Below are 19421 nucleotides of genomic sequence, written 5' to 3' on the forward strand. Positions count from 1 at the left end.
ATAGTACCGATAGCCGTTTGTTGTAGATTTTTCTCAGAGCTGTATGAAATTAGACTTTGCTAAATTAAACGATAAAACGCCAAATTGGTGTTCGTAGCCTTCTCTAAGGGGGTATAGGGTATAGGGTATAGGTATAGGGTATATATGTCCATACTCCATATATAGGTAATCAAGATTGACATTTTTAATGACCCTTTTTGTTTAAAAATTATTTTATAGACAAGAGGGAGTCCTTAAAGTTATCCAGTCTTGTAGAAAGTTGGTTCATCAATCGGATAAAAGCTGCTAGCTAGTTAGTAGCTAAGCTTAATGTCTAAATCGAGGAATACGTTAGAGCTTGAACGTCAGTATATTAACGGTATATTTTGAAAATCATGACGTATATTTCCGTATATTGCTGAGGGTCAGATCGTATATTCTGTCGATAAATCCGCGGTCACACTGGGCACAACATAAACATGATTAAATAAGTGTTATCAAAATTGTTTAATTAAAATTAAAATTTACATTAAATTTCATTCAATTAATAAGGTGAAGCAATTGGATGAAACGTAAGCGACATTAATTGATGGTGTGGGATGATTGCTTTCCTTGTATTGGGAATGGATGGTCCGCCGTCTGTGACAAATGTCTGGCAAATAATAACAAAGCTAAACCACCGTTACTGTGAGTGCATGTGTGTGTGTTGATTTGCGGTTTTATATTTATAAAGTATACCTTTCAGTAGGATAATATTTTGTTGACATCCGTGACCGCTAGTGATGGGCACGGCCTATGGGCTGAACACGACGACACGACACTATCTTCGCGCAACACAACTTCTCTTGTTGAAGTGTGCACTTATTTCTGCTGTTTATTTTAATATTCCTAGTGCTACAAAGTTGTACATTATAATTAATGCCCTAATCCCTACACCACTGTGTTCTTACTACTGTTGTGTGTTTGAATTTTATACATATACGTTTGTTTGCCAATCTGGCGGCATCAGCTTTGCCAGCAAAGTGAGAAATGCAAAATTCTGAAAAGGTTTGGATGCCAAACGGACTGTTCTACCTTCTATTTGACATACCTTGCCCAGCACGATAGCAGCCGAATCACGAAGGTGACGAGCCCCTCTCCAGCCCGCCCCTACAACACAGACAGACAAACTCCCACCCCCGCCTGAGCCGTGGGACGGTCAGAGAGAAACAAGTGCATCCGACGACGAGGCAGCAACAGCATAGAATCGTAATTAATCAACTACGTTAACACAGTCGCGTTTGGCTATTCATGCAGCACAGCACAGCAAAGCAGCAGCAACCAGTGCGAGAAGGGCGTGCCAATCAATTTACGGTTATTGCTAAAAGTTGGCCGGACCAACGAGTGGTAAAGGGCAGAGGCAGAGCGTAAAAAACGCCCATAAACAAAATCAACAACAGGAGCGGAAGCAGAAAACGCTTCGCGAAAATATTTAAATATATGCAAACGTCCTTGGGCCGTCGACGTCAGCAGAGCAGGAACAGCAGCAGGAGCCGCAGCAGGACCAGGGACAACAGGCGGAGGGCCAATAACGAGCCAACAGTAAGTTTCAGCAAAAGGTGCGCTCAAAATATGGGTAAGTGAATAAATGAGGGACGGAAGGGATCCCATTTCCATTTCCATTTCTGTTCTTCGTTTTTGTTGTTTTGCTAATTGTTTCTCCATTTGCACATATTTGCACAGATACTTTGAAATATATGCACATATATATTTTGTATGTATTTATGTACATTTTTATGCGATTGTTTCCGGCCAACTTGTGTGTGTGATTCGTGGGAGTCCTGCAGGTGCCCAGCAGCACCTGCTTATAACGGTACATCCACTTGTATCGGAATTAGTACCAACTGTTCTGAACTTTTCCATAACTTTTTACCTGTGTGCATAAATACATATATACACCATCAATTTAGTTAATTAAGAAAAAGCCGCAGCTTGAAATGACCCTGCATATCCATCCTTCCCATGGCAAACATATGGTAACCGATATTCACTCTATTTCAGTCCACTTAAAAATATATGTACTATGTACATTTTGAAACTCTAATTTCTTAAGCATTTTGCAAAAAATTGCTTCTATGGTCGGGAGATGGTTTGTATGATCTGGCTTAGCAACGCAAACCAAAAAGTTGCCTTTAGAAATCAGACAGAAAGAAATATACATACATATGTACATATTTACATGTAAATATATTTAAACAGCAATCATAATACCCCCTGCCAGGCTATATAGAACATCAAATTATTATCGTTGAACGCTTATGGCGGTTTCCATTGTGAACCAGTTCCGTTCTCTGGCTCTCGGTGATGGTTTTACCGTAAAGCGTTCTCTGGGCAAGAGAGAGAGAGAAAGATTGAGAAGGAGAGCGCGCGCGCGTGGTGAGAGTGGGCGAGGCAGTGGAGTGGGCGTTCTGTTTTGAAACGGATTTTCCTCGTGTGTTGAGATTTTCACACAAATATTCCTGCAGCACGAGGCTGAAGTGGTCCCGAAGCGCGCAGAAGCTTTTTGCAGGCACGTGCGCCTTCATGATTGTGTGTGCGTGTGTGTGTGTGTGTGTGGGTTTGTGTGAGTGCGAGGAAAACAATAAAAGTTGAATAGGATCAAAAGCGCAAGGCGTGTTGCTGCACGGACACAAAAAAACAGGAAGAAACAGGAACCTGCCAGACAGACAGCCCCCGACAGACCGACAGACAAAAGCAAGCGAGAAGCAAGTAAAATATGAAAATTGCATTTTCCTTTTCCGCTGTAATAAAGAAAACCCCCTTCAGCCGCCCCCCCCTTTCTTGTGTGTTGCTGTTGCAACCATCGCGATTACTGCTACGTGCTACTCTGTGTGTGTGTGCGAGAGAGTGTGTGCATGCATGGGTATGTGTGCTGCTGCATTGCACACACAACAGAGTCCCAAAGGCCTCAATCCATACCCTCACCAGTCGGCAGTTGCCAGTTGGCCCTCGGCAGTGGACTTTCCTTGCGGCCTGCAGGCAGTTGTTTCCTTCTCTCTTCTCCGCCCGACTCTTCGGTGTGTCCTCCTGTGTCCTGTGTGTCCTGAGTGTGTACGTATGAGTGTGCCGACGCCCTCATCCAACTTTCATATAATTGTGATTTTCCCCGAAATAGAACTAAGAATTTAATCACTTATTTCCCTTCTCAATACCATTTACATTTGCATTTTGCAGCTGCCGCAGCTGCCACATCTCCCGCCGCAGGAGCAGCAGCACCAACAGCAGGAACGTCGGAAGGTCTCTCTCTTGGTGTAGGCAACGGTATAGAGATGCTCAAGGCCCTGTACGACTTTCAGGCGGTCTATCCCAAGACAATTAGCTTCGATGAGGGCGAGTACTTCATTCTGTACCAAACCTCCGCCCGCCAGCGCAATTGGTGGCAGGTGGTCAGCATGAAGGGCAACATTGGTTTTGTCCCATCAAATTACGTAATGAAGATTAAGGTGAGTGAGTGGCACGCTGGCACGGGGGCACAGGGTACTCCAGTGGGGCTGAGTACTTAAAGATCTAGTTTAAGTGCGTCTCGAGTGGTGCAGTAAGCTGAAGGCAAATGAGATTCCGTGGGAATGGAAGGGGAACGGGAATGGGAATGGTAATGGAGAGTAAAATTGTGGTACTCATTTCTCCACTCTTATCTCTTCTCCTCCTGCTCCCCCCGCAGGTGGAGCATGACTTCCTCATCAGCTTTCTGAACTCGTCGATTGAGTCGCTGGAGAAGTGTACAGACCAGGAGATCAATGGCATCATGTCCAAGGACGAACTGCTGGACCGGCTGCGCGAGAAGAAGAACACCATGGAGAGGCTCTATGCGGTAAGTGGTGTGGAACCATTCAATCCATAAATCCCAACCCACTCACGCCTGGTCCTCCCCTTGCAGGAGAGCTCGGAACGGGACGGTGACTCCTCGCTTTCGTACTCTCAGAGCTACAGCGATAAAGCCAGCAGCCATCGACACTCGCATCCCCACCAGCAGCCCCAATCCCAGTCACAAACCCACTCGCACTCCCACAGCCAGCACAGGCATCACAGTCCGCCGCCCGCTGCCCAGCGGCTGGACATGAGCCGAAAAAGCATGTCGAGTCCGGCGGTCGGCTGCAGCCAGCCCCAGGGCCAGGCAATGGTTGAGTCGCCAAGCATGGGCAGCATGCAGATGCCGAGCAGCAGCTGCACCATCCAGACACCGCAACAGCAACAGCCGCTGCCAGCACCGCCGCTAGTAGGCAGCACAGGCACAGCCGCAGCAGCAGCTGCCACTTCATCCACATCAACAAAGGCAACGAATGCGGCAGCCGTGGCGGCCGTGGCATCTGTGGCTGCCGTGGCGGATGTGGCACAGGACAACAGCATCACCTCAGAGCCCTCAGAGACGACAACGACAACGACCACCACCAGCGAGGACGTGGTGACCACGTACAAGGAGACCAGTCAACTGAGCACAAGCCAGCATCACAAGCCACCCAACGGAAGTGGCAGTACCGCCTCCGCATCCGCCTCCACCTCAGCCTCTGGCATGAAGAGGAGCAGTAGTGCCGGCAATGCCAGCATTGGCAGTGCAAGGAATCACGATGCGGATGCAGATGCGGATGCGGATGCGGCTGGTGACGAGCCGGACAGCACGCAGGAAAAGTCAGACGATGCTAGTGCAGTGCCCAGCGATGATGTGGGCAACGCCATCGCAGATAGTGCTGACAATAGCCAGGCCCTGGACAGCATAGACAGTCCCTCGGCCTCGGCCTCGCCCTCGCACCACCGGCACACGGACATTGAGGGCGCGGAGGCGGCTGCTGGAACCGCCTGTGACAAAGCGAACTACATTCGTGGCCAGCTAAAGGTGGAATCATCGGATGTGTATCAGATTGTGGATGCGTTGCGTCGGAATACGAATCTTAGCTTTGACCTGTCGTGCGAGGCGCTGCGTGTGGTGTTGACCAGCCTGGAGCAGCTGTACAACGGTTCCATCAACCCGTACCTGGAGGCCGTCGCCGTCCATGTCACCGGCAAGGTGCCTACGCCCAAAGAGCTACTGGGCATCACGCACGACTCGAAGCGACTGCAGTATCTGTTTGGGCAGCTGGCGGACTGCAAAAACGACACGGAACAGCGCACCTGGATGCTGTACGAGGATGAGGAGGATATCATTCAGTTCCTCGAGGAGTTGGTTGAGATACTGGTACCTAAAAGCTACGAGGGTATTTATGCGGTAGTATTTTCTGATTGCAATCCAAATTTGCTTGCAGAACAATGCGGACGAGAACATTAGCTGCTATGAAATGTCCTGCGACCAGTACCAGATGTTCATCAATCTGGTGCAGTACTATCAAATGGAAACACGCTGGTCCATCAAGCGCCTGCTGCTCCGGACATTCACCGCCGCCTGTCATCTGGATCACATTATTGTGGACATATTGCTGACATCGGTGCTACCGCTAGAGATTGTAATTGGGGGCCGTCTGAGGGGACGAAACAAAGCTTATTTCTTACCTCTTCTCTCTCTTTATTACCAGGTGGAAGACATGAAGACTCACTTTTCCAACCTAGAGCGCTTTAAGCAGCTGGTCAAGATGCTGACCATTGTCTTCTCGCTGGGACAACCGATGCCGGTGAATCATCAAGGTGCGTCGGCGTGTTGATCAGCCAGTTCAATCGTTCAATTCTTATCCAACACGTACTTGATCTTGCAGACTATCTGGGCGTGCATTTTGCCAGCTTTCTGCTGGAGATCGTCGAGGGCAATAACCCGGAGCAGCTGGTGGACATGGTCATTGCCCTGATACTGTCCTTCAATCAGCAATTCAGCGAAAACACATACAACGTGATCATCGAGGCGATGCAGAGCCTGCCCACGGCCAAAGTCTTTACCGAGAAGCTGCTGCTTCTGCTCAATCGGGAGGGTGAGTTGGGGTTAGGGTGCCTGACATCTACTTGTGATGGCTTACTCGTATTATCCTGTATCCTCAGATGACCCCACGCGACTGCTGAAGCATCCCAATGAGCATATGAACACGGTGCTCCGCATGTTCATTGACATCTTCAGCCACCCGGATACGGCTGGCATGTTCTACACGAACGATATAAAGGTTCTCATCGACATTGTGGTGCGGCAGCTGTCTGATCTGGATGCGGGCAGTGCGGTAAGTAGCACCCATGTGCCACGTGCCACGTACTGTTTTCGTTACTGTTTTGATTCAGACTCGTCCTTGCTACTTGGAGCTGTGCCGACGCATCCTGCGCAACACAAACTATCAGGAACACGAGCACCGCAAGCACGATCTTATGAAGATCTTCACACGCATCTTTTGCGAGGAGACCGAGTGCAGTGCCTCCGATCAGCAGCTGGTGCGGGAAATAGCCAACGAATTTCCACAGCTATTCAAGGCTTAAACCCCACAACAAACTGAAACCAAATTAAAGCGTTGCTAGTGAGGCGAGTCAAACAAAACAGCGAGCCAACCATTAAAAACAAATACCTTAAATATTATTTATAGTTCGTATTGAAATTTATTCAGTGCATTTGTATTGTTGTGCATTTGATCTTGGTCCTGAATAGCCCTAACTTCACAATGCATTTTGATCTATTCCGGATTGAGGACGCAAGAAAGCAGAGAGCAAGAAACAAGCAACAAGTGAACACACGACTCCCCGTACACAACATATATCTTATGATGAATATAGTCTGTAAGCTGGGGGCAGGTAACAAATGTACTAGTTGCATGTGGAGTAGATGCAACCTTGTAGCCGGTACCACATTAGCAATATACATAAGTATGCCTACATCTACATATATGTATACATAGCAATACGTATAGTAGGCATAGGTAGTGTGTGGACATGCGGAGGGAATAGCCATAGCAGTAGTCTACACTAAACTATTTTACTAATTTAGAGACGATGCTTTTAGCCAGAGAACCAGAGTCAAACAACAAACCAGAAAGAAACCAAACCAAACCAAAACAAAACCCTATTTCAATTCTATAGCTATAATTGCAAACTGATTTTGAAACTTTGAAAAATTTGACAGACACTCAATGAAGATGATATTTATAGCATAATTATACATACATATATAACGAAATATACATTCAATTCATAAGAAATGAGGAAGGAAATGTTAATTGCAATCTACAAGAATAATAACAATTACGATAATTATATTAACGATTATATACATACATACATACATACATACAAGATACATATATGACAAGTATTTGGAGCTAAAGTACTAATTTGACAAGACAAAAAAACGGAAAAACCAGTCATATGTTATATGTAATAACAGGCATACGAGTGCATACAATGTTGAATTTGTTTATATAATCTATGAGGAGAACAGAAACAGAAACTAAAAAAGAACAAGGAATCATTGAAAATTGTTAAAGCTCAAATATGAATTGGAAATGGAAATGAAAAGAATGGAGAAGTAGGTGGTTAAGGAGGAACTTAATTCCGCCTAAAAAACAAGCAAAGAAGGCAATGCATTTCTCTCCCTCACTCGCATACACACACGCACTCTATTCTCTATCTATCTCTCTCTCTCTCTCTCTCTGACTCTCTCTCTATCACTTTAAGGAAACATAATATTAAAATTGTTATAACTTGATCTTTTTATATATTCAACAAACGACTACACACACACACACACACACACACACACACACATGAACACTTTTACACAGATCTCTTTCGCTCTGGAGGAGGTCCCGCCTTTCTTCAAGATATTATGATTTAACAATTTCAAATTGTTCGAGAAGCGATTTCGTTGTTGTTGTTGTCGTTGTTGTTGGAGGCAGCTGTGCAATATCTCACAATTGGTGAATTTTATCTACTATTAAGTTTATTGTTAGGCATTGTTAAATTGTTTAAGCAGAAACTTTTAATCAAAAAACCTACATGTGTATGTATATTTGAATAATTGCAGTCGATTTTTGTTCTTGTTGTGTGTTAAAGCCGAAACACGAGCTGCTGCTGATGCAAAAAGAAACGAATTTAATTTACCATAATTTTCGTAGAGAGTAATAGATATTTACAACCATCAACTAAAAACTAAAACTAAACAAAAAAACATTAAAAACGACGACGAAAAAAAAAACGAAATTACGAATGTGAAACGTGAATTGTCTTAAAATCAATTGCCTACAAATAATAATATTAATAACAACAAATTGTACCTTTCGATTTTGAATTAAAAACAAGATGAACACAGTTATTGTAACTTAATCTTAACTTATTAATGATTATAAGAGGCCATCGCCACCTCACCCCGTGCACGCACAGCAGCAATAAAAAAAAAAAAAACACCCAATGAAAGTTTAATAATACGAGTAACTACATTACCAAGGAACAACACACGTTTAAGTCAAGCAAATAGAGCTCATTTTAAAGATTGTTAACTTTTCAGTTCTTAACTTTTAAAACCAAACAAGAGACAACAGAGATCCTACAACCGAAAATAGAATTACACAGTTTTAAAATGTATCGGGGAAAACGAACAGGAAAACGAAATCGAAATCGCAATTGTAAAGAAACGAAATGATCAAACACAAATAAAGGTAAATCTAATAACTCTGGTTAGTTGTTGGCCAAAAATGAGTCCAATAAATGTGCTTTTATGAAGAGACCCAACCCTAAGATAACACCATTTAGCGGTTAAATAATATTTATGTACTGTGTTGACTGCAAAAGCTACGAATCTGCCAGTATGAGCCATGTTTGCCTTGTTCGAGATATATGCATTCGCATTACTGGCACACCATTTTTCTTAGAAATATGTCTTAAGTCATGAGAACTTGTTTGTGATTGTCTTTTCCTGTGCTTGGAATTCTGGTGGAACAACGGTGGAACAATGTTCAACGGAATAAAGAAATTGAGCAATTGGAACGATTTTGCTCTTACGTTTTAATACGTTTCATTTGTTTGACCATTTTCGCTAAAACCTTTTTTTACGCAAAATCCAATAAAAGCAAGTATTAAGAATAAGCCAGTTAAGTAGAAAATTGATTCATTAATCGTATAAAATTATGTGGGCATAGATAAAGGCCCGGTTGACAACATTTAAATCCTTGTCGCTCACATTCAAAAAAGTTCGATTTGGCGCGCACCACTCGGTATATTTTTCAAATGAGACCATATATTTCGGTGCTGTTCTGAGGGTCATACTGTAGAAATACTGGTTTTCGCCGCGCTCCCATGGTATTTTTGTCAATTTCATCAATCTATTAATTTAATTTTCAATGTTATATGGAAATCCAATAAAAACAAGTATTTTGAATAGGCCAATCATGTATAGAATTGATTCATCAATCGTACAAAATTAAGTGGGCATGACTAAATGTTCTATATAGATAGTATTATTCAACGGAACAAAGAATATGAGGAATTGGTCGAATTTGAATTCGCCGCAGTTCGCCCCAGTTCGCTTTAGCAACAATGAGTCTCATTCCATACACAAATGCTGCTAATTTACCAGCAACATTGCAACTGTTTTTTTGTTGAACTATTTTGCTTAAACCTTGTTTAGTCAAAATACAATAAAAGCAAGGACTAAAAACTGGCCAGTTAAGTAGAAAATTGATTCATTAATCGTATTAAATTATGTGGGCATAGATAAAGGCCCGGTCGACAACATTTAAATCCTTGTCGCTCACATTCAAAAAAGTTCGATTTGGCGCGCACCACTCGGTATATTTTTTAAATGAGACCATATATTTCGGTGCTGTTCTGAGGGTCATACTGTAGAAATACTGGTTTTCGCCGCGCTCCCATGGTATTTTTGTCAATTTCATCAATCTATTAATTTAATTTTCAATGTTATATGGAAATCCAATAAATGCAAGTATTTCGAATACGCCAATCATGTATTGAATTGATTCATCAATCGTACAAAATTGAGTGGGCATGACTAAATGTTCTATATAGATAGTATTATTAAACGGAACAAAGAATTGGTCGTTTTTTGAATCGAATTTGAGTTCGCCGCAGTTCGCCGCAGTTTCGCTTTAGCAACAATGAGTCTCGTTCCATACACAATGTTGCACATTCCATACACACTGTTGCGGCAACATTTACTTGAAAACCGTATTTTAGTCAACATAAATTACGTAAAGGGAATTAAAAGAAGCAATCTTGTAGAAAATGCATTTATCTATGGGATAAAGCTAAGTGGGCATCTATATAGCTTGATATAGGCAATACCCGATTCGCCGCAGTTTCGCTATTGCAACAATGAGTCTCATTCCATACACAAACATGTTGCTAATTCCATGCACACATACCCTGGGGGAAATGGATGTTATAGAATGGTGAATACGTTTGTCTTCCAAGGGTCAGTAGGCATCAGGATCGACATAAATATATGCAAGATACTAATAAGGTACTTGAATATGTCTAAAGAATATCAATTTGAGAAAAGGTCTTAATAAATTACGTTTGATCTTCATACAAAATTAGCGAAATAGGGTGTACAAAGGCCTATACACGCATCACGTCTTCAAATACCAGCAACACTGCGACTCTTTTTTTTTGTTGAACTTTTTCGTTTAACCCTGTTTTTACAATAAATACAATAAAAGCAAGGATTAAAAACTAACCAATTGTGTAGAAAATTGATGCATTAACTGGACAAAATTATGTGGGCAGCGCTGAGGGTTATATTTAGTTAGTTATATTCCACGGAAGATAAAAAACGAGGAATATGTAAAAAGAACTTCAATTAGTCAGTATATTTGCGGTATATTTTTTAAATTAAATGGTATTTTTCAGTATATTTCGGAGAGTCAGACCGTATATCTCCTCCGCGGTCACACTGAACGCAAGTTTTTTCACGTGTGAAAACAGCCAAGCGAGCCAATTTTTGTCCAAACAAACCAACGCCGACCGCTAAAAACACAGAGGCCAAGCCAGCTAATTTCCAGACCGGTCAGAGGTAAGGCGAAAAGTCTAACCACATATAAAAAACAACATTGAAAACACTAACCGCGAACCACAGGGATGCCGTGTTTAAAAGCAAGAAGAAGAGGCACGTGCAGCAGCAGCAAAAACGCAAAAATTGAGACAAAAAAATGAAAAGAATACGCGTGCCGTGCGAGGGTTGAAAGAGTGCAACTGAAATATCTATGTACATCCAGCATCCATATATTACAGCAAGATGGTGCCCATTGGAGCCGTTCATCCCAACCATCCCGGCGTTGTGCATCCCCCACAACAGCCGATGCCGACAACGCCCACCGGACCCAATTCGCTTCAGCCCAATGCCAATGTCTCGGGATCCTCGAGCTCCACCTCGAACAAGAGCTCTATGTCGGTGAAGCCGAACTATACGTTGAAGTTTACTCTCGCCGGCCACACCAAGGCGGTCTCTGCGGTCAAGTTCAGCCCAAACGGCGAATGGCTGGCCAGCTCATGTGAGTACTAAGCGTGTGTTTTTTTAAGATCGTTTTTTGGCTAAAATGATGGCTTTCCAACGCAGCTGCTGACAAACTGATCAAAATCTGGGGAGCGTACGATGGAAAATTTGAGAAGACTATCTCCGGGCATAAGCTGGGCATCAGCGATGTCGCCTGGAGCTCGGACTCGCGTCTACTGGTCAGCGGCAGCGACGATAAGACCCTCAAGGTTTGGGAGCTGAGCACTGGCAAGAGCCTAAAGACGCTCAAGGGGCACAGCAACTATGTGTTCTGCTGCAACTTTAATCCGCAGTCGAACCTGATTGTCTCTGGCAGCTTTGATGAGAGCGTACGCATTTGGGATGTGCGTACTGGGAAGTGCCTGAAGACACTGCCCGCCCACTCTGATCCCGTGTCGGCGGTGCACTTCAATCGCGATGGGTCACTGATTGTCAGCTCCAGTTACGACGGACTGTGCCGCATCTGGGACACGGCTAGCGGACAGTGTCTGAAGACGCTAATCGACGACGACAATCCGCCCGTCAGCTTTGTCAAATTCTCGCCGAACGGCAAGTACATCCTGGCGGCCACTCTGGACAACACTCTCAAGCTGTGGGATTACTCCAAGGGCAAGTGTCTCAAGACCTACACGGGTCACAAGAACGAGAAGTACTGCATATTTGCGAATTTCTCTGTCACCGGCGGCAAGGTGAGTAACCAGTGGCTTGGCTATATTTTTGATTGGTTTTCCCAATATGAGCGACCGCTTTTGTTTTATCCCTCCCCCCTGTAGTGGATTGTCAGCGGCAGCGAGGACAATATGGTCTATATATGGAATCTGCAAAGCAAGGAGGTGGTGCAAAAGCTGCAGGGGCACACCGATACTGTACTCTGCACTGCCTGCCATCCCACCGAGAATATCATCGCCTCCGCTGCGCTCGAGAACGACAAGACCATAAAACTGTGGAAATCAGACACATAGAGGACGTGGCGGCTATCGCTGGTATCCAGCAAATGCAGTGGCCTCCCCACACCGACTCCCACACATAAATTCGTAATCTTAATGTTCACAATATTTTTTTTTTGTAAGCGTAAAATCTTAATAGTCTACTCACAAAATCACAATTTTTCAAAGTTTCGAGGTAGTTTCGAGGATTTATGTTGCGAAGTATGGTGATGTATGGTAAGAAGGGAAAGTTCAGGATAGTTATTCATTCTTAAGCTAAAAACTGTATGTATAGATATTTATTAGCCTATTTTATTGGCTACAACAGTAAGACAACAGGGGGTTTCGCCTTAAACACGATTGTAACATTTGCCGCATTAGCCCCAACAAAAAGCAACACACAAATTGATGATCTTTCGGTGTAGAAAGATAGCTAAATTTAAGCACCACCCCAAACATATACGTGCCGCCGGCAACCACAAGAGCCTGGCGCACGGGAAAGAATACATATAAAATACGAAATGTACATTTTAACTGAAATAAAAACAGACGCGCGCAAAGCGGCGCTCGACTGTAAGTCCTGGAGCTCGAGCCCCATTCTGCGCGCGTCACTTATTTGTACATCTTCCAGTGGTATATTTATGGCGAGTCCAGCTCTGATTCAAGGTGGGGCGGTAAATTTGTGGCAGGTCCAATATGATTTAATCTTATAGCACTTGAATTGCTATAATAGTCGGGGAATGTGCCTTGTTTTGAACTGTGCCAACTGGCGCGCACGGAAACTCAACCCTGCAACTACCAGTATTACAAGTGGGTGTACTTTCAAAAGGGCTGGCTGATTTCGGACAAGTTCCGTGGCTATCGCACCAAAATATCGAAATTCTTCGAAACGGTTATTTACTCTTTTTGCTCTCTTGGCATCGGGTACTGGATCGGTAGCAACAATGAGTCCCATTACAGACCTTATACTTATGGCCTTTTTTTTCATGGTTCAAACATATCGCACATTAACGGAAACGGTTTTGGTAACTGACATTGAGATCTTCAATGTGAAATAAAACTACATCTTTGAGACCGGGGATGAGAATGTGTTTTTATGTTTGGAGAAAGGTTAAAGGGTTGTTTTTCTGCAGAAAATTCGTTGAGATCTGTGCTTCCTGCCATACCTGGGATATGGGAACTAATGCGGCAGAATTAATCACAAATCGCCCGCAAATGATAACGCCACCCACACACATCGGCATGTTTGCAAATCCGCCATCGATAGTTCCACTGGCGCATATCGCTGCGGGCCATCGATGGTCCACCCACCACTAGCTGTTACGCGAACAAGAAAGAGCAATAGAAAAATTGATAAACTAATCTAATTTTTTTGTTTAACACTTACAACGACGGCCCGGCAGTGCGGTGTGCTCAGTGCGTGATAGACAGAGACAGCCAGCTTGATCCACATATAGTTATAGCTCGATCGCGTTAAGCCCCTTAGTCAAATTTTTTGAACCAGTTTTAGCGAAATCGTCTTGCCGAAAAATGTTGCGTACTCTGTCACGCGTTAGCGAACTCCCACTTATTGTTAAGCAATTGCAAAAAGTACGTAATCCTGTCACTAACCCCAGCGTTGTTATCACTAATCTCGACCAAAAGCAAACACAACAAAAACAACAACAGCAGCAACAACAATACCAAAAACACACAACAAAGAAATGCATTAGCACAAGTGGCGGCAACAACAGCAATCACTGGACAGTGCGGCTGCAACATCATAATCATCATCATCGACAGCGGCAGCAGCAGCAGCAGCAACAGCAGCAGCAGCAGCAGCAACAGCAGCATCATCATCAACAGCTAAGCCTAAACATCTGTCGAGGTTATTCATCATCATTTTTCGGTCTATTCCAGAATGCAGCACAGGCTGGCGTGGCCAAAACCAACAACTATGCCACGGAGGCTACGGTGCAAGTGAATCGCGTAAGTGTTGGAGGGAGGATCGACGGAAATTAAATCAAATTGAAATCACCAACGGATTACATAATGCGCTTTACTACCAGATAGCAAAAGTGTGTGTGTGTGTGTGTGCGTGTTCTGGTGTGTGTGAGTGCACAGGGTTGCATTGACATACACACACTGCTCTCACCGTTAACCGGCAATGCCTTCCGTCAATTTTCAAAATGATCAAGGTCACGACGCGCGCTGCTTTTTGCGTGGCCGCTGCGTGACCGAGACGGGTAGACGACACGCACCGCACAGCCAAGCACCATATCAGCATCACTCTGTCTCTTTCTATCCCTGATTGGATCTTGTGCTGTTTACACCTCCCTCTTATCAGGCCATCCCTTCACTCATACATTCGAATGTCCACCTACCCAGAAGGTGGCATCAATCATCCAAACACATAAGGGATTTCTATATATTTCTTATTCTATGACAAATTGTGTGTGCTATTAGAAATTTGTTCACTGTTTTTAAGATATCTATGGCACAAATATCGCCAGGATCTGAGTAGGTATTAATATTTTGCAGGAAGCATAAGAACGCTCGATAACTAATCGATAAATTAATCAGAATGCAGTTGGTTTTGCATAATAGTTAACGTTTTTGGAATTTTTGATACTAAAATTATATCCAAAACATAGGTATTTATTATTTATTCTTCTTCTTATCTCATTATTCAAATTCTAGCAATATTGTATGGTGTTTAACATATCTCTTTAAAAGGTTGTTATATGTACATACATCGCGAATCATGATCGTGATTGATCATAGAAAAAGCTCAATTTGAGCTAAAGAAATTCCTGATTTGGAAAATGCCTTAATGGGCCACTCCTTCCCTAGCTTTTTGAGTACTTTAAATGCAGAATATCCAAGCCAATTAAAGGTTTTAGTAAACGTTCTATAGTATATGATAACCTTTTTCGTATTATCCCCGAGAAAAACCATTCTTGACCGTTTCGCATTCGCATCTTTTTGCAGCCCTTCAAGCTGCATCGCTTGGACGAAGGACCGGCCACCGAAGTAAAACTGACCAAGGATGAGGCGCTCAAGTACTATACACAAATGCAGACGATCCGACGCATTGAGACGGCGGCCGGCAATCTCTACAAGGAGAAGATCATTCGTGGCTTCTGTCATCTGTATTCCGGACAGGAGGCCTGCGCTGTTGGCATGAAGGCGGCCATGCGGGATGTGGACAACATCATTTCCGCATACCGTGTCCATGGCTGGACATATCTGATGGGCGTCTCGCCCATCGGCGTTCTTTCCGAGCTGACCGGCGCCCAGAATGGCTGTGCCCGCGGCAAGGGCGGCTCCATGCATATGTATGCCCCGAATTTTTTCGGCGGCAATGGCATCGTTGGCGCCCAAGTGCCGCTCGGCACTGGCGTGGGTCTGGCCTGCAAGTACAAGGGCAACGGCGGCATGTGCCTGGCCCTCTACGGCGATGGAGCCGCCAATCAGGGTCAGGTGTTCGAGGCCTACAACATGGCCTATCTGTGGAAGTTGCCCGTGATCTTTGTCTGTGAGAACAACAACTATGGTGAGTGATACAGCATTCAGATGCGATTCTCTGTGGAGGAGGATTCTGTAATCAATCGATACGGAATTATTGGCAGGCATGGGCACCAGCTCGGAGCGTGCCTCCTGCAACACGGACTACTACACCCGCGGCGATGCCTTGCCCGGCATCTGGGTGGACGGCATGGATGTGCTGGCCGTGCGCAGTGCCACAGAGTTTGCCATCAACTACGTGAACACCGTCGGGCCCCTGGTGATGGAGACGAACACGTATCGGTACTCGGGCCATTCCATGTCTGATCCGGGCACCTCGTACCGTACCCGCGAGGAAATCCAGGAGGTGCGCCAAAAGCGTGATCCCATCACATCCTTCAAGGAATTGTGCATTGAGCTGGGTCTCATTACCACCGACGAAGTCAAGGTGGGGTTTATAGGCGTGTCTCCGTGTGTGTTATCCTGGCTTAATGCGCTTTTCTTTTTAGGCGATCGATCTGAAGGTGCGCAAAGAAATCGATGAGGCCACTGCCTTTGCCAAGAGCGATGCCGAGCTGGCTGTCAGCCATCTCTGGACTGATGTGTCCTCCAATAATTTGGAGCCCAAGCTGCGCGGCACCAACAGCTTCAATCTGGACCACATCCAGGAGCGCAAGGGTGTCAATCACTAGATCTGCCGAAACCACCACCCCCCTCAAACGCTAACGCAAACGCAAACACACAAGACACATAACACTCACGAAATCTCTAGCTCTTAAGCCGAAAGATGGAATAGCCCCTGGCCTTTAGTAGAGTCTCCTTCAAGGAGCCCTCCCCACAACTTAGCGAATCGAAGCACATACCCACACACACAGAACCCCCCAATACTCACCCTGGAAGATGGTTGGGGGAAAAACTGCATTGGATATTATTGGATGTATTGTGAACGTGTTCAATATGGATAAAGCGAGGTGTAAATTGTTGAAAATATACATATAAATATTAATTGATTAACTAAATGATCAATGAAAGGAGATGGCATACGCTTCTCTTGGTCGGTCTGTCTGATATTTTAGATTATATTTACATATGTCAAATAATGTGTTATATGACTTTTATATTGGTTTAGAAACCTTTAAATGTGTCTGTCTGTGTGTAGAACAAATTAGAGATCGTTTAGTTTCATAGTTTCATGATTTAAAGGCTTTAAAAATTGGCTTCTTAAGTGATGTATCTACCAAACAGCCTTTTTATGTGAAGAAAATGTCGGTATCCAGGTATCTTAATGTCGAGGAACGTGTGCTTCGACACAGTTGAATTTGTTTTTCACAAGAATCACAAGAAACGAAAGCAAGCGAAAGGCCATCTCCTTTGAAAATCTATTGAAATCTCTTATATATCTAAGTAGTGACTATTTTATAATCGTATTTGTAGCACTCTTTTCAACTCTTTCTTTTTCGGAGACTCTCTCTCTCTCTCTGTCTTTTTCTCCAACGGGAAGAAACTCGGTTTCCGTTTCCGTTTCTGTCTTTGCCTTTTTCCTTTGCTGTCATCGTTTTGGGAACGTAGTTTCGTTGTAGTTTGTTTTTGAACTAAATCTTCGATGTGTTTTTTTAAAAATTTTGAAAAATAATTATAAATTCCTATTCAGACGGGGGTCCTATTCAGTATCCTCAGCGATCGGCGGTTGTCGGAGCGTAAGGTGGATCTGGGAGAATGCTCAAGAAAAACGGCGGCAGTTGCCTGCTGCGTTTGGGCGGTGTCCAGTCACCGCTGCGACAGCAGCTTCTCCACGTCTGGACGGGTGAGCCGCGCAGCTGGAGGAGACGAGGAGGAGCCTTGTCAATCTCGGCAGACGGCAGGCGGCACAAGTCGGAGGACTGCAATAGCGTGACCCTGGAGCATGTGAGTACCAGCGGTACCATGGTAATCCTACCATGAATCAAGAGTCTTTCCTATTTGCTTAAGCAGACCTTTAAGTGCTATGATTTGGAGTCGGGCCCCGCCATGGATGTGGAGCTGTCGCGCGATGATGCCCTGAAGATGTACAGCCAGATGCTGGAGGTGAGGCGCGTTGAGACCATGGCCTCAAACTACTACAAGGAGAAGAAAATTAGGGGCTTCTGTCATTTGTATATCGGCCAGGAGGCAGTGGCCGTGGGCATGCATGCCCGCATGCGCAAGCAGGACTCGATGATAACGGCCTACCGCTGTCATGCCTGGACCTACCTGATGGGCGTCTCCATCTATGAGATGATGGCCGAGCTGCTTGGCGTCCGTACTGGCTGCAGTCGCGGCAAGGGCGGCTCGATGCACATGTACAGCGAGCGGTACTACGGCGGCAATGGCATTGTGGGCGCTCAGGTGCCTGTGGGCGCCGGTGTGGCTCTGGCCCATCAATTCCGGCGCGATGGCGGTGTCTGCATCGTATGCTATGGCGATGGTGCGGCCAATCAGGGCCAGGTCTTCGAGGCCTACAACATTGCCAAGCTGTGGTGCTTGCCGTGCATCTTTGTGTGCGAGAACAACGACTATGCGATGGGCACGAAGGCGAATCGGGCCGCCGCCAACACCGATTTCTACATGCGGGGCCAATACATACCCGGCCTCTGGGTGGACGGCAATCAGGTGCTGGCCGTTCGCAGTGCCACACAATTTGCCATAAAGTATGCATTGGCCCATGGGCCGATTGTTCTCGAGATGAACACCTACCGATATGTGGGCCACTCTATGTCCGATCCGGGCACCTCGTATCGGTCTCGGGATGAGGTCAAGCAGATGCGCGAGAAGCGGGATCCCATAACGAGTTTTCGCGGTCAGATCATTGCCCTGTGCCTGGCCACCGAAGAGGAGCTGAAGAAGATCGAGACGGAGACCAGGAAACGTGTGGATGACGACTGCAAGAAGGCGGCCAAGGACAAGGAGGTGGATCCGATCGAGCTGCATGCCGATGTCTATGCCAAGAACTTGGAGCCCAGGATACGGGACGTCCATGGCTACCATCTGGAACATCATCGTATATCGGAGGTGTGTCTGGGCAAGCCAAAAGCGACTCCCCAAAGCGAAATAAAGAATGTGCCTGTGGGGGATGCGGCCATGGTGGCTGCTGCTGCCGAGGCCAAGAAGGCGGCCGACAAGGCCAGGGCGGAGAAGGCTAAGGCCGAGGGTAAGGAGGTACCAAAACCACCAGGAGAAGCACCACCAGCGGCAGCAGCGGGTGCTCCACCACCAGCGGGTGCTACAGCACCAGCTGCAGCTCCCCCAGCAGCAGCCCCACCACCGGCGGCTGCACCACCTGCAAAAGGAGCCGCACCACCAGCAAAAGGAGCTCCACCACCTGCAAAAGGATCCGCCCCACCTGCAAAAGGAGCACCTCCACCAGCTGCACCGCCGGCGAAAAAGTAAAGGGAATGACCAACGATGCTTCCACTACGCTTTAGCCAAGACACGAACCAGCTAAATTGAATAAAGCTATTTGTTGAAGAAAAACTTTTTGAGAGCGCACAGCTTTGGGTCCCAGGAGCTTTATCCCCCACAGACACCTGTACGATGTGAGCTTTTGGCGCCTCTTTCTCTCGCTGCAGCAGAGC

At 45.3% G+C, this 19421-nt stretch overlaps 4 protein-coding genes across 6 annotated transcripts; all 4 read left to right on the forward strand.

Annotated features, from left to right (window-relative positions):
- The first annotated feature begins 442 nt into the window (after positions 1-442).
- Positions 443-8608, forward strand: LOC108163128 (NCK-interacting protein with SH3 domain). 2 transcript variants are annotated; one of them, XM_017298243.2, is made up of 10 exons: positions 443-666; positions 725-1594; positions 3193-3461; positions 3680-3829; positions 3896-5188; positions 5256-5453; positions 5523-5631; positions 5700-5909; positions 5977-6149; positions 6208-8608. In XM_017298243.2, the coding sequence occupies exons 2-10, from the start codon at positions 1459-1461 to the stop codon at positions 6397-6399; spliced, it is 2730 nt and encodes a 909-aa protein (XP_017153732.1). In that variant the 5' UTR covers positions 443-666; positions 725-1458; the 3' UTR covers positions 6400-8608. The 2 variants fall into 2 exon arrangements, with proteins under 2 accessions (XP_017153732.1, XP_033245483.1); XM_033389592.1 differs by having other exon boundaries at positions 728-1594; positions 6208-6399.
- Positions 8609-10794: 2186 nt separating this feature from the next.
- LOC108160470 (protein will die slowly) lies at positions 10795-12849 on the forward strand. Of its 2 annotated transcripts, none has more exons than XM_017294500.2 (4): positions 10795-10939; positions 11142-11417; positions 11483-12108; positions 12193-12849. In XM_017294500.2, the coding sequence occupies exons 2-4, from the start codon at positions 11162-11164 to the stop codon at positions 12379-12381; spliced, it is 1071 nt and encodes a 356-aa protein (XP_017149989.1). In that variant the 5' UTR covers positions 10795-10939; positions 11142-11161; the 3' UTR covers positions 12382-12849. The 2 variants fall into 2 exon arrangements, with proteins under 2 accessions (XP_017149989.1, XP_017149981.1); XM_017294492.2 differs by having other exon boundaries at positions 10796-10939; positions 11158-11417.
- Positions 12850-13647: 798 nt separating this feature from the next.
- LOC108160461 (pyruvate dehydrogenase E1 component subunit alpha, mitochondrial) lies at positions 13648-16837 on the forward strand. Its single transcript, XM_017294479.2, has 5 exons — positions 13648-13935; positions 14245-14313; positions 15316-15880; positions 15957-16279; positions 16341-16837. The coding sequence occupies exons 1-5, from the start codon at positions 13876-13878 to the stop codon at positions 16521-16523; spliced, it is 1200 nt and encodes a 399-aa protein (XP_017149968.1). The 5' UTR covers positions 13648-13875; the 3' UTR covers positions 16524-16837.
- A 102-nt stretch (positions 16838-16939) lies between these two features.
- LOC108160453 (probable pyruvate dehydrogenase E1 component subunit alpha, mitochondrial) lies at positions 16940-19320 on the forward strand. The gene is made up of 2 exons (XM_017294469.2): positions 16940-17736; positions 17803-19320. Exons 1-2 carry the CDS (start codon positions 17548-17550, stop codon positions 19234-19236), a joined length of 1623 nt encoding a protein of 540 aa, XP_017149958.1. The 5' UTR covers positions 16940-17547; the 3' UTR covers positions 19237-19320.
- The last annotated feature ends 101 nt before the right edge of the window (positions 19321-19421 follow it).

Source organism: Drosophila miranda, chromosome XL, assembly GCF_003369915.1.
Source record: "Drosophila miranda strain MSH22 chromosome XL, D.miranda_PacBio2.1, whole genome shotgun sequence".
NCBI classification, from domain to species: domain Eukaryota; kingdom Metazoa; phylum Arthropoda; class Insecta; order Diptera; family Drosophilidae; genus Drosophila; species Drosophila miranda.

Bases quoted from the DNA above. Each gene is read 5' to 3' on its own strand.
- LOC108163128 (XM_017298243.2), top strand. From the start codon at position 1,459: ATGCAAACGTCCTTGGGCCGTCGACGTCAGCAGAGCAGGAACAGCAGC. The intron at 3,462-3,679 runs GTGAGTGAGTGG...CTCCCCCCGCAG, and splicing joins ATTACGTAATGAAGATTAAG to GTGGAGCATGACTTCCTCAT. The intron at 5,632-5,699 runs GTGCGTCGGCGT...TTGATCTTGCAG, and splicing joins GATGCCGGTGAATCATCAAG to ACTATCTGGGCGTGCATTTT.
- LOC108160470 (XM_017294500.2), top strand. From the start codon at position 11,162: ATGGTGCCCATTGGAGCCGTTCATCCCAACCATCCCGGCGTTGTGCAT. The intron at 11,418-11,482 runs GTGAGTACTAAG...TTTCCAACGCAG, and splicing joins CGAATGGCTGGCCAGCTCAT to CTGCTGACAAACTGATCAAA. The intron at 12,109-12,192 runs GTGAGTAACCAG...TCCCCCCTGTAG, and splicing joins TCTCTGTCACCGGCGGCAAG to TGGATTGTCAGCGGCAGCGA.
- LOC108160461 (XM_017294479.2), top strand. From the start codon at position 13,876: ATGTTGCGTACTCTGTCACGCGTTAGCGAACTCCCACTTATTGTTAAG. The intron at 14,314-15,315 runs GTAAGTGTTGGA...ATCTTTTTGCAG, and splicing joins CTACGGTGCAAGTGAATCGC to CCCTTCAAGCTGCATCGCTT. The intron at 16,280-16,340 runs GTGGGGTTTATA...TTTTCTTTTTAG, and splicing joins TTACCACCGACGAAGTCAAG to GCGATCGATCTGAAGGTGCG.
- LOC108160453 (XM_017294469.2), top strand. From the start codon at position 17,548: ATGCTCAAGAAAAACGGCGGCAGTTGCCTGCTGCGTTTGGGCGGTGTC. The intron at 17,737-17,802 runs GTGAGTACCAGC...TTGCTTAAGCAG, and splicing joins ATAGCGTGACCCTGGAGCAT to ACCTTTAAGTGCTATGATTT.